The sequence below is a fragment of the Rhamphochromis longiceps genome, linkage group LG7, assembly GCF_057381845.1.
Source record: "Rhamphochromis longiceps isolate RC_006_pf linkage group LG7, R_longiceps_female_GT1.1, whole genome shotgun sequence".
NCBI classification, from domain to species: Eukaryota; Metazoa; Chordata; class Actinopteri; order Cichliformes; family Cichlidae; genus Rhamphochromis; species Rhamphochromis longiceps.
Genome location: NC_140563.1, coordinates 69,070,947 through 69,085,408, shown reverse-complemented (window position 1 = coordinate 69,085,408; position 14,462 = coordinate 69,070,947). Strand labels below are relative to the sequence as shown.

General features: G+C 44.9%; 1 protein-coding gene across 1 annotated transcript in view; it reads left to right on the top strand.

Moving 5' to 3' along the window:
• Positions 1-14,462, top strand: part of tdrd12 (tudor domain containing 12) — a 35,043-nt gene that overhangs the window by 6,036 nt on the left and 14,545 nt on the right. Inside the window, exons 5-21 of the mRNA XM_085415030.1 lie at positions 1,646-1,765; positions 1,843-1,898; positions 1,994-2,079; positions 2,166-2,328; positions 2,712-2,779; positions 2,865-2,974; positions 3,051-3,116; positions 3,199-3,250; positions 4,456-4,481; positions 4,574-4,642; positions 5,705-5,779; positions 6,832-6,892; positions 7,072-7,179; positions 9,288-9,470; positions 9,544-9,697; positions 9,801-9,928; positions 11,379-11,567. Coding sequence (XP_085271156.1) covers positions 1,646-1,765; positions 1,843-1,898; positions 1,994-2,079; positions 2,166-2,328; positions 2,712-2,779; positions 2,865-2,974; positions 3,051-3,116; positions 3,199-3,250; positions 4,456-4,481; positions 4,574-4,642; positions 5,705-5,779; positions 6,832-6,892; positions 7,072-7,179; positions 9,288-9,470; positions 9,544-9,697; positions 9,801-9,928; positions 11,379-11,567 — 1,714 coding nt within the window. The remainder of the gene's footprint in view (positions 1-1,645; positions 1,766-1,842; positions 1,899-1,993; positions 2,080-2,165; positions 2,329-2,711; positions 2,780-2,864; positions 2,975-3,050; positions 3,117-3,198; positions 3,251-4,455; positions 4,482-4,573; positions 4,643-5,704; positions 5,780-6,831; positions 6,893-7,071; positions 7,180-9,287; positions 9,471-9,543; positions 9,698-9,800; positions 9,929-11,378; positions 11,568-14,462) is intronic.

Below are 14,462 nucleotides of genomic sequence, written 5' to 3'. Positions count from 1 at the left end.
GGCCTACCCGACCCTCTGAGGACCCGGCCCACGTAGACCGCGAAGGCTGGGTCCTCAGGAGGATGCAGCCCATGAATTTGGACACGACCTTTGTGTGCCAAGAGAGGGACTGTGTTAGTGCATGAGAGGGTGGTGCAGACCACCTCCAGCTTATCTGGGGAACACTGAACACTTTGCTGTTACACTCAGCTCTCTCTTTACCACAACGAGCCGGTGCACAGTGTCTGCACCGCCGACCCAATCTGTCAGTTTTAAAATATTCCATAACCATCATCTCATATTATTTTGTCTTAAATGTTCTTGTCTTTCTTTAAAAATGGCTCCTATCATTTCTGGATGTCACTTACATTATAATTTCTTGGCACTATCCTATGGAGAACCTTTATTTCCTTTCTTTTTTTCCTTCTTTGCAGTGAGTGTGGGGTGTCAGATTAAGCTACGTGGTCCTCCACCTGTTTTCTTCCTTTTCTGTTAGTTTCTGTTAGTCTGTTAGTCTTGGTTTATGGGTTTGGAGACAAAAATACAGGAGGCCTATCTGTTACGGAGGAGAATAGGAAGACTTCAGGGGAGTTTTATGAGGACATGCAGACGGTTGGTATGACAGAGGAGGATGCTGGGATAGGAGGAGAGTGAGGTCCATTTTTAGATAATCCGTTACTGATTTATTCCCCTAGGCTCTTATTTTGAAAATCTAAATCTGTGGGGAGCTTTAAAAAAAAAAAAGGAAAGAAAACTTTTTTTAAAACGGGTTCTGCTGCGTGATTCTAGACATGAAGGTGCAGAGAGCTGCGCTGCATTTACTACCAAATGTTATATGAATGATGAGAGGAAGACTCATGTCAGGGGTGTGTGAAAAAAACAAAACAAAAACAAACACCCAGCACGCCCCTGCGGGCGGTTTATCCTTCAAGCTCGGGTCCTCTACCAGAGGCCTGGGAGCTTGAGGGTCCTGCGCAGTATCTTAGCTGTTCCCAGGACTGCGCTCTTCTGGACAGAGATCTCCGATGTTGTTCCCGGGATCTGCTGGAGCCACTCGCCTAGCTTGGGAGTCACCGCACCTAGTGCTCCGATTACCACGGGGACCACCGTTACCTTCACCCTCCACATCCTCTCGAGCTCTTCTCTGAGCCCTTGGTATTTCTCCAGCTTCTCGTGTTCCTTCTTCCTGATATTGCTGTCATTCGGAACCGCTACATCGATCACTACGGCCGTCTTCTTCTGTTTGTCTACCACCACTATGTCCGGTTGGTTAGCCACCACCATTTTGTCCGTCTGTATCTGGAAGTCCCACAGGATCTTAGCTCGGTCATTCTCCACCACCCTTGGGGGCATCTCCCATTTTGACCTCGGGACTTCCAGATTATACTCGGCACAGATGTTCCTGTACACTATGCCGGCCACTTGGTTATGGCGTTCCATGTATGCCTTGCCTGCTAGCATCTTGCACCCTGCTGTTATGTGCTGGATTGTCTCTGGGGCATCTTTACACAGCCTGCACCTGCATCCTATTCATGTAACCCCGGCGGAAGGGGCTACATGAATAGGATGATGGACCTGTGTGTGTGTGTGTATATATGTGGTTTGTTTTGTTTTTTTGGGGGTTTTTTTGCATCTGTTTGGTTTTTAACTCTATCCCCTCTGAAAGGATCCGGGTGGCAATGGAAAACTTCCTTCAGCTGCCTTTCTGGGTGCAAAAGTTCCACCTGGCGGGAATCAAACCAACAACCCTGCGAGTGTCTCTGCTTGAGGAGAAGGCAGAGCTCAAGTAAGGCGAGCTCATCTCACGTAGTTTGGAGGCTACAACGGAGCACATTTGCAGATATTTATTGTGTTTTTCTGCAGACCGTCAGCTCGGTGGGACAGCTCTGCCACGCTCTTCCTGCACAAGCTGCTGCAAGGTGAGTGTTATTGCTGCTGCTTGAACGCCATTAACATTAGTTTTTATGTTTCGGTGCGATGCATCTCTGAGCTCGACTCGTCTTTCATCTCACAGCATCGACCCTAAAGGAGGCCGTGCTGCTTGAACCTGAGTCAGACTCTACCCCTATCAAGCTTTACGTGACTGTTGGTGACATCAAGGTGAAGTTTGACTAAAAAGCCTTTATTTTGCACGCAGACTTGTTTGGAGACATGTGATCACGTTTGTATTAACCTTTCTTAAACAGATCTGTGTGAATGACGACTTGGTGGCGAAGAGGTTTGCCTACTACAGCACAAAATCAGGCGACGGCCTGGAGGAGGGAGACCGACTTCCTGTGATGCTGTCCTACAGCATCTTAACCCAGAGCGTCTCCCCCAAGCCGACAGCACAAACCCAACCGCCTCCCGGTAAACAGATATATGAACTCTGGCTCACCGCTCTCAACACATGTTGGTTTCATCCATGTTTGATTTGTCTGCAACAAATCAAACATGGATCCATCTGCTGCGGTGGCCCCTCAGGAAACAAAGGAAATAAAATACCTGGTAGTTTGCATTAATGCTTAACAACACCTGCTCTTAACAATTGGCTACTTCTCTACCATCATTTCTGCTCTTATGAGCTTTTCAGTCTGAGCTCTGGATCGCTGCAGTGCCATGATTTGTTCTTTTGCATTCATCTTATTGCTGCCGAGCTTTATTTGTCAGGCTGATGGCCTGAAACATGAAAGAGAGTGCACCTTCTTATTCATATGACTGTATTTGTTCCGGTGCTTGTTTCTGTGTCCCAGATCAGCAGAGTCTGGTTGAAGCTGGGGGGGCAGCTGATTGGCTTACAGCTCCTTCCCTGCTTCCTCAGGTATGCAGCCCTGCTAGCTCACTCACTTTTATCTGTGTTCTAATGAAACAACCACATGTGCTGAACTCTCACGTCTCTGCTTTAGATTGTACAACACAAGCTGGTGAAGGCTGGAGGTGAACATCGGTCAGTGGTCACAAAACAACAGCTGTCTCCAAACAGCCAGTCAGGGAGCGGCTCAGACGCAGCTGAGAGGTGAGCGCCCGTTCAGTTGTTCAGTTCAGCAGAGTTCCGATTAAAAGCAACCAAGTGGCCTCTGTTCACTTTTCAGCAGCTCGTCAGACGACGCAGACTCGTCTCTGGCTGCAGCCCTCACAAAAAACCATCAGCTGTTCAGGTGAGTTGGCCACAGTCTCAGATCGCAGGCACATGATGTTTTATATCATCATGTGTGATGGGCTGTCGCCCCCTCCTCACAGGTTTCTACAGTTTATGAAGCCGGGCAGCAGTTCCGAGCTGGCAGCTCCCCAGGTGAGTGCATTTTCCAACATTGCAGGTGCAGGTTGGACCAACTAGGTTCTAACAGCTGAGCCCGCCGTGTACTCCAGCGGTGTCAGCAGGGGGCGCTCATTAATGTACACGTGTCGTGCAGGCATGAATCCTCCTGAAGGTTTGAGTTGATACTTCATGCAGGAGGAAGCATCTCAGTCAGCAGCTGGTTGTTGTAAATGTCCAGTCGGCTTGACGTGCTGCAGGTTTGCTGCACTCGTACAGAAAAAAGAGCAGCTTTTAGATGATGCGCCCACTCCTGACTGAGATTTGGATTTCCACCCGCTCATAGTAAGAACATTTGAGCCTGTGTGGTACGGCTGTGTCAATGGAAAATTGTATTTAGTAGTCAGTATAATCTTTTAGTGATATAAGTTTGCATATGGTAGAATGCTGCATGTAATCATTTGTGTGTAGAAGTATATAGTTGGTGGCATATTGAAAGAATGTCTCATCCTAGGAGGTCTGTAACATTCTAGAGCAGGGCTGCCCAATCCCGGTCCTCGAGAGCTACTATCCTGCAGCTTTTAGATGCATCCCTACTCCAACACAGCTCAATCAAATGGTTTGATTACCTCTTCAGCATGCCATCGTGTTTGGCAAAGGCCTGATAACAAGCCATTCATTTGATTCGGGTGTGTGGGAACAAGGATGCATCTAAAAGCTGCAGGACGGTAGCTCTCGAGGACCGGGATTGGGCACCCCTGTTCTAGAGTGTTCACCCCCACATCCTAGGAGCATGGGAGAGGTCGTACCTTGTTTTATTGTTTTATGGTAGGATTAACGTAGCTATATTTGTTTTAGTCTAAGTGCCTTTTGGTTTGATGAACTGTTGGACTTTGAGACCAGCAGGTTTAGGGAAGATTTTATGGGGTCACACTCTGACCCCACACACACACACACACACACACACACACACACACACACACACACACACACACTGAAGTATAAAATAAAGACAGGGGCAGTTTCTTAGGCGAGTCTCTCAGTCCGGAGGCCGCCCTTGCTAGCAAGAGTTCTGTGTGTTTCTCTTTGCTGAAGAAGTGTTTTAGAATATATTCCTTAACAGGCTGCTATGAGGTCAGACTCAGGACAGACTTGGTGCTGTTAGTGACTAAACTCTGTTCCATCCTGTGATGTTTCTGAAACTAAAATCCAGAATCTTGTTTGGTTTGTTTTCCCTGCAGGAAGCTGAGGTGTTGGATCTGATGAGGTAAAAGACAAAAATTAGCCCAGATAGTAGTCTTTATCTGAGCTGATTGCTTCATTTGTTGGGTTCCCCTCACTGACTGCAGTCTGTCCCAGCAGTGAGAAACCAGGAGCTGAGAATCTTCAGAGCTGTCAGGCTGAATCTTTGGTGGATGAAGAGGCAAGGTAGAGTACTCTGCATGAGGAAAAACCAAACCAAATGGTCATACTAAGTACTCTTAGGGGTATGTTGGAGTGCAACAACAGGACCTGCATTTTACATATATATTAGGGGTGCAACGATACTCGTATCGATATTGAACCGTTCGATACAGTGCTTTCGGTTCGGTACGCATATGTATCGAACAATACAACATTTTTAATTTATTTTATCAACTTTCCTTCTGACGATGCTGTCTGTGTTGAGCGCTCAGTGGATCTGCGTTCGACTACTCTGCCTAGGCTGCACTGTCGACGTGTTGGCCGTCCAGCCCCACGCACGGGGCGATCCGCGGTAGCGCGTTAACAGAGATTTGCCGTGTTGTAGCGTTAACGTCATTTCAGATTAACGCTGACAGCACTCGTGGGAACACAACGAATATGACTGCACATTTACTCCGACAGCATCCTAGTGCAAAGACAAGTGGAAGCAGACAAAAGCAACAAGCACGCATGCTACAAACTTTACCCGAGTCATTTAGACAGCCGTTAGCACAGGATTCTCCTTATGGGGACCTGATATGTTTAATATGCTGCTGAGAATATAGCCCAGAAGAAGCTATAGTATAGCTTTTATTTTGAAAGAGCCATTTCTCTGTAATAAACTCTCTTTTTCAAAGATGAGTGATTCCTCAATCAGATTAATTTTTTTATTACTTTTGTTTCAGCAACATTAAATTTAAAAACTGTACTTTTATAACTTTAATAAATAACAAATTAAAAAGGCATGAACATTTATTTGTATCGAAAAAAATATCGAACCGTGAATCTTTGCACCCGTAATATATTCTTAGATTCTACCAGAGTAAAAATTAGTGTTTCTGTGATGTCGGGCATTTGTGCAGCTCCTTCTCTGTGTAGTTCTTCCATCTTTATCCTTTTATACCTAAACAGAATTCCAGTAGACTGTTCCACATTCCCGGGAAAATCTGATGAGATTAATTAATATTAATAATAATGTGTGCTTTCTCCACATTCAGCATCTTTGTCTTCACTTTAAACGTGTTTCTGATTTTCTCTTTTAATCAGCAGCTCCAGCACATCTGTCGCCTCGGCTCCAGCAGAGGAGACCCAGCGCAGTGAGAAGGACTGGGCCTGTGCACGGTGAGCTGCAGTTTTTCTCTCTCAGGAAGCAACGACACAGGTCAACCTGATAGAAACACGTTACAGGATAGAAGCTCCTGCACACTGTGTTTTAACCATACTGCTCCTGTCTTTGAGCTTTCCTCGATCCCCATAAGACATAAACACTGAGTAAAGACATGAAATGTTTTTCATTTAATTCAATTTTATTTATTTTTTAAATTGTGTTAACTGCACCTGATGATGAAAATACAATTACTGGCTTGGATAAAAGGTGTGTTAATCATTTCTTTGAGTTTGCTTGTAAAATCCACTCACCGGCCACTGTATTAGACACACCTGTATCTAACTGCTTGTTAACAAATATCAGGCCCCGTGTGATTGGCTGATTAGTGAGCAGCAGTTCTCTGGGGAGAAAATGCCTTGTTTAAGGTCAGAGAAGGGCAGAACGGCTTCGAGTTGATAGGAAGGCCAATAGCAAGTCAACCAAGGTGTGCAGAAGAGCATCTCTGTCTTGAAGCAGAAGAGCTACACAGCAGAAACTGAGGCTTCTGTTTACACAGACTCGCCAAAAGTGGACAATAAAAGATAGAAAAACACTGTACGACCTGATGAATCTTTATATCTGCTGCAATGGTTCAGGGTCAAAGTTTGGCATGAACAACATAACAGCATGGATCCATCCTGCCTGTAACTCCACGCCGAGTGTTGTTGCTGACCGTGTCCATCCCTTTATGACCACAGCGTAGCATCCTCTCAGCATCATCTCAGCGGCCTCCACATTCACCAAATCTCACTCCAAAAGAGCATCTTTGAGACGTGGTGAAGCACGCAACAGCTGTGTGATGATGTCCTGTTAACATGGACCAAAATCTCTGAGGAGTGTTTGCAGAAGCTTGTTGAATCTGAGCCATGTAAAATGAAATCGGCTCTAAAGACAAAAGCAGCTCCAACCTGCCACTACCAAGGTGTACCTAATGAAGTGGCTGTGTAGTGTAGTACTATGTCAGGCAGTAATTTGTGTCCAGACTGTTCGACTGAAGTAGTTTCTTCATGTTCTGTCTGTGATGCAGCCTGTTGGAGTTGTTGAATCCACAGGCTCTGAACCCCGATCCCGACGCCCAAGACGCTGTGGTACGTTTACGCAGACAACTCTGATTTAGTTAGAGTGCAAATAAAATTTAAAAAATAATTATTTTACCTCTTAGAAAATATGAAAATGAAAGCCTGTAGATTTATTGGTTGTTACTCATGCAAACACTGCTCATGATGTTATTTAAAGCCTCCTTTGTCCTTTCACCTGGATGTCTCAGGTTTCTCCCCTCGACCCCTGCCGGAGTGGGATTCTGGTGCACGCTACCTCCCCAGCAGAGCCGTGGATCAGTGTGAATGACCCCGCCATCGCAGACACCCTCTGCTGGGTAAACAAGAATACGCCCTGAGTTTGTCATCAGGATCTTTAACATGCTAGGAAACGAGAGTTTAGTGACCTGAACATTCAGGTGTAATTGTAAATGTTGTGAAAGTGGTTTCGTTATTAACAACACAGCATCAGATTCAATTTCAAATTTGAAATGTTCTCAGAAATGGTTCAGAAATACAAATAAAGTTGTTGTTAATTTACTGATTATTTCCTTCATCTAGAGTATTTAAAAGATGGACACACTGCCGCACTTTTTTATTGTTTTTTCAATGAAAGCGTTGAGCATGGGGTTGATTTGAAGTTGAATCTGAGGACAAGTGTGTGCTTACACTTGACTCTGATTGACATAAAGGACATTTTAAATTCAGTAAGATTTTAAACTATCATGTGAGACCATAAGATCACGAGTGCAGGTTTAAGGCACTTGAGCATCAGCTTCCCTTATAGGACACGGGAGTGCTGCTGTCGCCATAATTTTAAAACGCAACGAGGCGCTGTCGCTGTCCATGAGGACCGAGCGATCAGACAGTGAGCGTAGCGATGCTGAGACTCGAGGCATCAGAGCCTGGCCGAAAAAAATCAGCGCCTGGATTTAACTAAGCAAACAGGTAAGAGTGATTCGTAGGTTTCAACTGGCAACAGGTTATTTAACCCTGAAGCAGTAAGTAGCTTCTCATTTCTTAACCTACCGTGTTTGAAGACATGGTCCTGGAGAAGAGAAGCTTTTACTCGAATTGGGATCAAATTATTGTCCTTCATCAAGCAAAGAAATAATGTGGGAGAAACTGAAAGTACAGAAACTGGGTTAAAAAAAAGAGTCCAGCATATTAAAACCTGGGAGGACAGAGGTGAACCATCATCTTTGACGAAGAAACGTGGTCATCATCGTGATCTGACATAACAAATGTTGGTGAAATGTGTACAACGCGAAGAGGACTTGGGACTGAGACTAAACTGCTGTGTTATAGTAACAAAAGCACTTGGTGGTTGGATGGTCTCATGAGTCCAGGTTTAACTGGGGTGGTGCTTCCAGCATTCATACAAACTGTGGAAGATGGTTCTGGAAGTCCAAAAAATGCATCCAACACCACAGAGGTCAGACCGAAGCCCCAGGAAGACTTCACACAGTTCGACTCTTGAATCATCAATTCAAGTTCTTGGTGAAAAATTACTGCAACTCTGGACGGAAGTAGATGTTTATGTGTATGTCAGCTTACCTAAAGGTTATTAGAGGGACAGGAATCCGCACTCATGCCTTTGGTCTCAACAGACTGTAATCCTTCAGTGTCTACAGCTGAAGTAGTTAAATTATAGCCATAAAAAAGAGCAGCTAGGAAGTAACTACTCCGCTAATTACTCATCCTCTGCTGAAAGCCCAGCAGAGGATGTACTTCCTGAGGCAGCTGAAGAAACTCAACCTGCCAACACGGACGATGATGCAATTCTACACTGCAGTCATCAAATCCATCTTCACCTCCTCCATCACCATGTGGTACGTTGGAGCCACTATCAGGGACAAACAGACTGCAGCGTGTTGTGCGCTCTGCTGAGAAGATGATTGACTGCAGGACCTGTACGCCTCCAAGACACTGGGGCGTGCAGCTCGGATCTCAGCTGACCCTTCTCACCCTGGACACAGTCTGTTTAATCTGCTCCCCTCAGGCAGGAGGCTCCGGTCCATCCGCACCAGAACCTCTCGCCATGAGAACAGTTTCTTCCCCTCTGCTGTTGGACTCATGAACCATATATATATACTTAGCACTTTTAATTTTTATTTAAGTGTTGTCTTACAGTATGTTTTCCTAATGTTGTAAACCTGTGCAACATTTGGCAATAAAACCCTTTCTGTATTACTGATCTTATTTGATAACTATCCGTTTCATCCGCGCTCTCATGTGACTGCTCAGTCTTCTCTTGTGTCAGTCCCTCGCCGCTCTTTAACCTCCATCTGAGTTTCAAACAGTCAGTAGAAAAGGTGGACGTAGACACCACGGCTCACGAAGCATCTGTGTTTTTTGAGTCGTAGTACTGAGACAGCATCTAGTGGGCATTAGAGGAAGTGCGGTTTTTTGGTGGTTTCCTCTCACAGTGACCGTTTGTCTCCAGGTGCAGCGGAAGCAGTACAGCACCTTGTCTCCAGCTGACTGTTACAGCTGGCCAGCTGTGGCTCGAGGATACCATACCCTTGTTATCTCCAGCAGCGCAGACCAGCCGCTCAGCTACCTTACCCCACTCCTTACCCACATCATGCTGAACTCCATCTTCACTTCCCACACCTCCAGCTCAGGGGTGAGTGCACACACAGGAGGCAGGAAGCATGGATGAATTCTGCTTTTGTCACTATCAATTCGTATGTTTGTAGCCCATAGCTGTGCTGCTGTGTCCCGGTTGGGAGAAGGTCCAAGCTGTATATGACCTCCTGGGGGTGAGTAAGGTCTCCCAAAAGCTCTACCCCACAACTGTGCTGCTGGGCATCAACAAGGATGAGGCTAAGAGTGTCAAGATCCCCAAAAACTGTGAGTTAAGCATAACGAGCATCATCGCAGTCTGCTAGGTGGTCGATAAATGATTGATTTACATCAGTAACTATTCAGAATCTTCTAATCTGATTAATTCCAGGCCTGCTGTTGGTGACCACTCCTTTCAGTCTGGTCCGTCTGCTGTCCTGCCACTGCTTCCTCTTCCTGCGGCTGTGCCACCTGGTGCTGGACGAAGCTGACCAGCTCTTCAGTCTGGCTCCAGATGAGGTGATGACTTATGATGTACAACTGTAAATGTGCACACATCGCGTCAGTTTTTAGTTCTGTTTTCATTGACGGGCATCAGATAGGATCAATTCAAATAGTAACCTGTAATAAAACTTATCAGAGGGGTTAGAGAGAATTATTTCCAGAAAATGCAAAGCTTACAAACCTGAATCCAAAAGATAAGCAGAGTACAATGTGCAGGGGTACAGAGGACGTGCAGACTGATTGTGGGGGCAGAAGCCTCGGCAGAGAAGCCCAGGTCTCCAGCCTCCAGCTCACTCAGTGTTCCCAGGACATCCTGGAGAGGCTCTGTAGCCCCCTCAGCTGGCTCCTTTCGATGTGGAATCATTGAACTCCTCATCCTGCCACTCTTAAAAGGACCTCATTTCCACTGCTTGTATCCACCGTCTCCGAGAGCTTGTGACCATAAGCGAGGGTTGGAAAATAACCAATGATTACATCACTAATGATTCTTCTGCTCCACTCTTGCCTCACTCCTGAACAAAACCCCAAGAGACTTAAAGCATATAATTAGTCTGTGACCCGGAGGCCATGGTCCTGCTCCGGCCTCAGACTTTGAGGTGCTAATTCACACGCAGCTGTGAACTGCTCCAGTGTGAGCCTGAGGCTACCTGCTGATGAAGCCAACAGAACCATGCTATCTGTAAAACCCAGAAGTGAGATCCTGAAGCAGAAGCTTTCCACCCCCTGGCTACCCCTGGATGTTCTATCCATGACAGCTATGAACAGAATCTCTGTCAAAGATTCAGGTTTGTGTGTCCTTCGAACAGAGAGTGTTTCAGAATAAGAGTCTTTTATTTTGAAAATAGGCTAGATTCTCCAGGCCCTTCCTGCCCAGCTCACCTGCTCTGTGCAGGTTGATGCAGTTTCTGTAAAATACTACATCTAGTGCTATTTTACGTGACAGTTAGCAGAGAAACTCTTCTGCGATCCATCTGGTGAAATTAATATTGAAACTAGAATGTGCTGCAGTTACATCAATGTTATTCTCCGATAGCTGTGTTTGTTTCAAGGAAAAATATGATCTTCTGTTTTATTTGTGAAGTCGTATTTTGTAGTGACGGGAAGTGGTCATTATTGATGGGAATGAGCAGAACGGACAGGATTAGAAATCAGAGGGACAGCTCAGCTTGAGCTGAGGTTAACAAGAGCAGGTGCAACATGTCTGCACGGCCAGTCACACAGGTGGCAACACAAATGTAGAAAGTACAACACAGCATGACACAAAAGTGGCTTTTGAAACTGGAAACAACAGATTTTCAGGCCTGGTGTTCTTTAGCTACATTAAACCAAAAAAAAGTATTTTTTACCATTGATAATATTTTTAAGAGAGTAAACTGCTATTTTGTAGTTAGACGGTGTTTGTAGTTACAAAGAGTTTGATGGTTGGATTTTACCAAGCCTGAAATATTTTTGTTTCTTCTGTCAGATGACGACCATCTTGCAGCACTTCCAGGTCACCTCTGACAAGGAAAGTGATTCCTGTCCTCCACAGCTGATTGTTGTAGCCAAAAGATGGACAAATCACATGGAGGGTTTGTTATCCACTTACATGCCATGCCCCAGCATCGTCATAAGCGTTCCTGAGGAAGCCGCTCTCTATGGTAACGTTCAGCAGGTCAGTAAAAACTTTCCTGTTCAAATTAGGGTTAAACAGTGGTCTCAGTTACCTTTTTTTAAGTATCTGCATAAAATAAGAGTGAAGGGGAAGGAGCTGGGTGCAGTGTGAAGCTGGGCACACACTGTGTGATTTTTGGCCCAGTTTAAGATGATTTTTTTAGTTGTGGTACCGTTTTAGGGATCGGCCCGAGTTTCGCCTTAATCACGTGTCGTGCATCGTGTAGTATAGACGGGGTAATAAGACCAGCTCCTGATAAGCAATAGTATGGTTACAAGAACATCAAACCTGTTTAAAATCCTGGTCACCCCTCGTGAGGCTATCACACAGTCTGCCCCAGGGCAGCTGTGGCTACAACTGTAGCTGCCTCCACCAGTGTGTGAATGGGTGGATGACTGGGTGTGTAAAGCGCTTTGGGGTCCCTAGGGGGGGCTAGTAAAAGCGCTATAGAAATACAGGCCAATTACCATTTTTAGCAGCGTCACAAGCCGATTTAGCGCAACCTCTGATACTGTAGATGCGCAAACACAGAAATGTCAGTGAAAAAGACGAAGCGACGCCACAGTGCAGCGTGTGATCTGGACACAAGCGATGGAGCCACAACTTGTAGAACTTTGGCAAGCTCGTCCGAGCCTTTTCGATGTGGCCTGACAAAATTATCACGACCACAATCCGGTTGTTCAGTCTGACGTCACTAGCCGTGTCTGGGTCTAAACTCCGCTGCAGGTCCATATATCAAACGATCACTGTGGCATTACTGAGAGTTGAAAAACTGTCTAAAGTCTTTCATCTTTAATAAAATGATCAGTGTTCTGCTCTACCAGGTGTAAAAATTGAGTTTAACATCCAGGCATCCATGAAAACGGAATTTATGACATTTAACGGAGTTAGAAGTTAGCAGGAAGTTAGCTCGCTAGCTTCTATCTAAATACAATATAGCATGTCCTGACTGCGGGGTTTTGGAAACAAATTAAAACGTACAGCTCTGTTATCACTTCCAGCATAAATGAAGACAGAAAACTAAACAGCAGTGACGTTTGTAGGGTTACTGAAGTTGGGCTAGCTGGTATATAATGATGTGCTACATGACCGCTAGCGACACAGCTATGTTAGCATAATATAAACAAGCTAACTTTTTTTCCACTCGATAAAAGTTAATGTGAGTGTTCTCGGTGGTCAGGAACAAATGTAATCGCATGGCAGGATGCTGTAAAAGGACCAAACTTCAGCCAGGAGAACAACTGAGATAATCCATCCACAATATGAGGTTAGTCATTCATATACTGCTGCATGGGCTGGGCTGTAGCTACATCCTAAGGTTTTAAAAACTGAGCTTAAATAAATGATTAGTGGTAATAAAAGCCGAGGGAGGTCAACAGGGATCACCGACTGTTTTAGGAGCTTTTTGAGATCAAATAGAAGAAAATACATAACATTAAACATGTTAACAACACAAAAGCCATATTAAACGCAGACTACTTTAGACCCGGAAGTAGGATTCGTCGCGTCATCACTGAACAACCGGATAACCGTGAAAAGAGTTGGATCGTGTGTGGGTGTGTGTTGTATTGTTGATTTTGTGTTGTATATTAGCCATATAATGTAAGTTTTGGTAACACTTCATGTTACCAAGCTAAAATCTGGACACAGTGTGAGCACTCGGGTCACATCGAGCCGTATAGTGCGAGAACATGCATCGTGACCTACGAACTTATAAACCCCTGCGAGTAGAGCAGGGCGATATGGCCAAAAATATTTATCACGATATATATTTGAAAATTTGCGATAATGATATACAGGGAGTGCAGAATTATTAGGCAAGTTGTATTTTTGAGGAATAATTTTATTATTGAACAACAACCATGTTCTCAATGAACCCAAAAAACTCATTAATATCAAAGCTGAATGTTTTGGAAGTAGTTTTTAGTTTGTTTTTAGTTTTAGCTATTTTAGGGGGATATCTGTGTGTGCAGGTGACTATTGCTGTGCATAATTATTAGGCAACTTAACAAAAAACATATATACCCATTTCAATGATTTCTTTTTACCAGTGAAACCAATATAACATCTCCACATTCACAAATATACATTTCTGACATTCAAAAACAAAACAACAACAAATCAGCGACCAATATAGCCACCTTTCTTTGCAAGGACACTCAAAAGCCTGCCATCCATGGATTCTGTCAGTGTTTTGATCTGTTCACCATCAACATTGCGTGCAGCAGCAACCACAGCCCCCCAGACACTGTTCAGAGAGGTGTACTGTTTTCCCTCCTTGTAAATCACACATTTGATGATGGACCACAGGTTCTCAATGGGGTTCAGATCAGGTGAACAAGGAGGCCATGTCATTAGTTTTTCTTCTTTTATACCCTTTCTTGCCAGCCACGCTGTGGAGTACTTGGACGCGTGTGATGGAGCATTGTCCTGCATGAAAATCATGTTTTTCTTGAAGGATGCAGACTTCTTCCTGTACCACTGCTTGAAGAAGGTGTCTTCCAGAAACTGGCAGTAGGACTGGGAGTTGAGCTTGACTCCATCCTCAACCCGAAAAGGCCCCACAAGCTCATCTTTGATGATACCAGCCCAAACCAGTACTCCACCTCCACCTTGCTGGCGTCTGAGTGGGACTGGAGCTCTCTGCCCTTTACCAATCCAGCCACGGGCCCATCCATCTGGCCCATCAAGACTCACTCTCATTTCATCAGTCCATAAAACCTTAGAAAAACCAGTCTTGAGATATTTCTTGGCCCAGTCTTGACGTTTCAGCTTGTGTGTCTTGTTCAGTGGTGGTCGTCTTTCAGCCTTTCTTACCTTGGCCATGTCTCTGAGTATTGCACACCTTGTGCTTTTGGGCACTCCAGTGATGTTGCAGCTCTGAAATATGGCCAA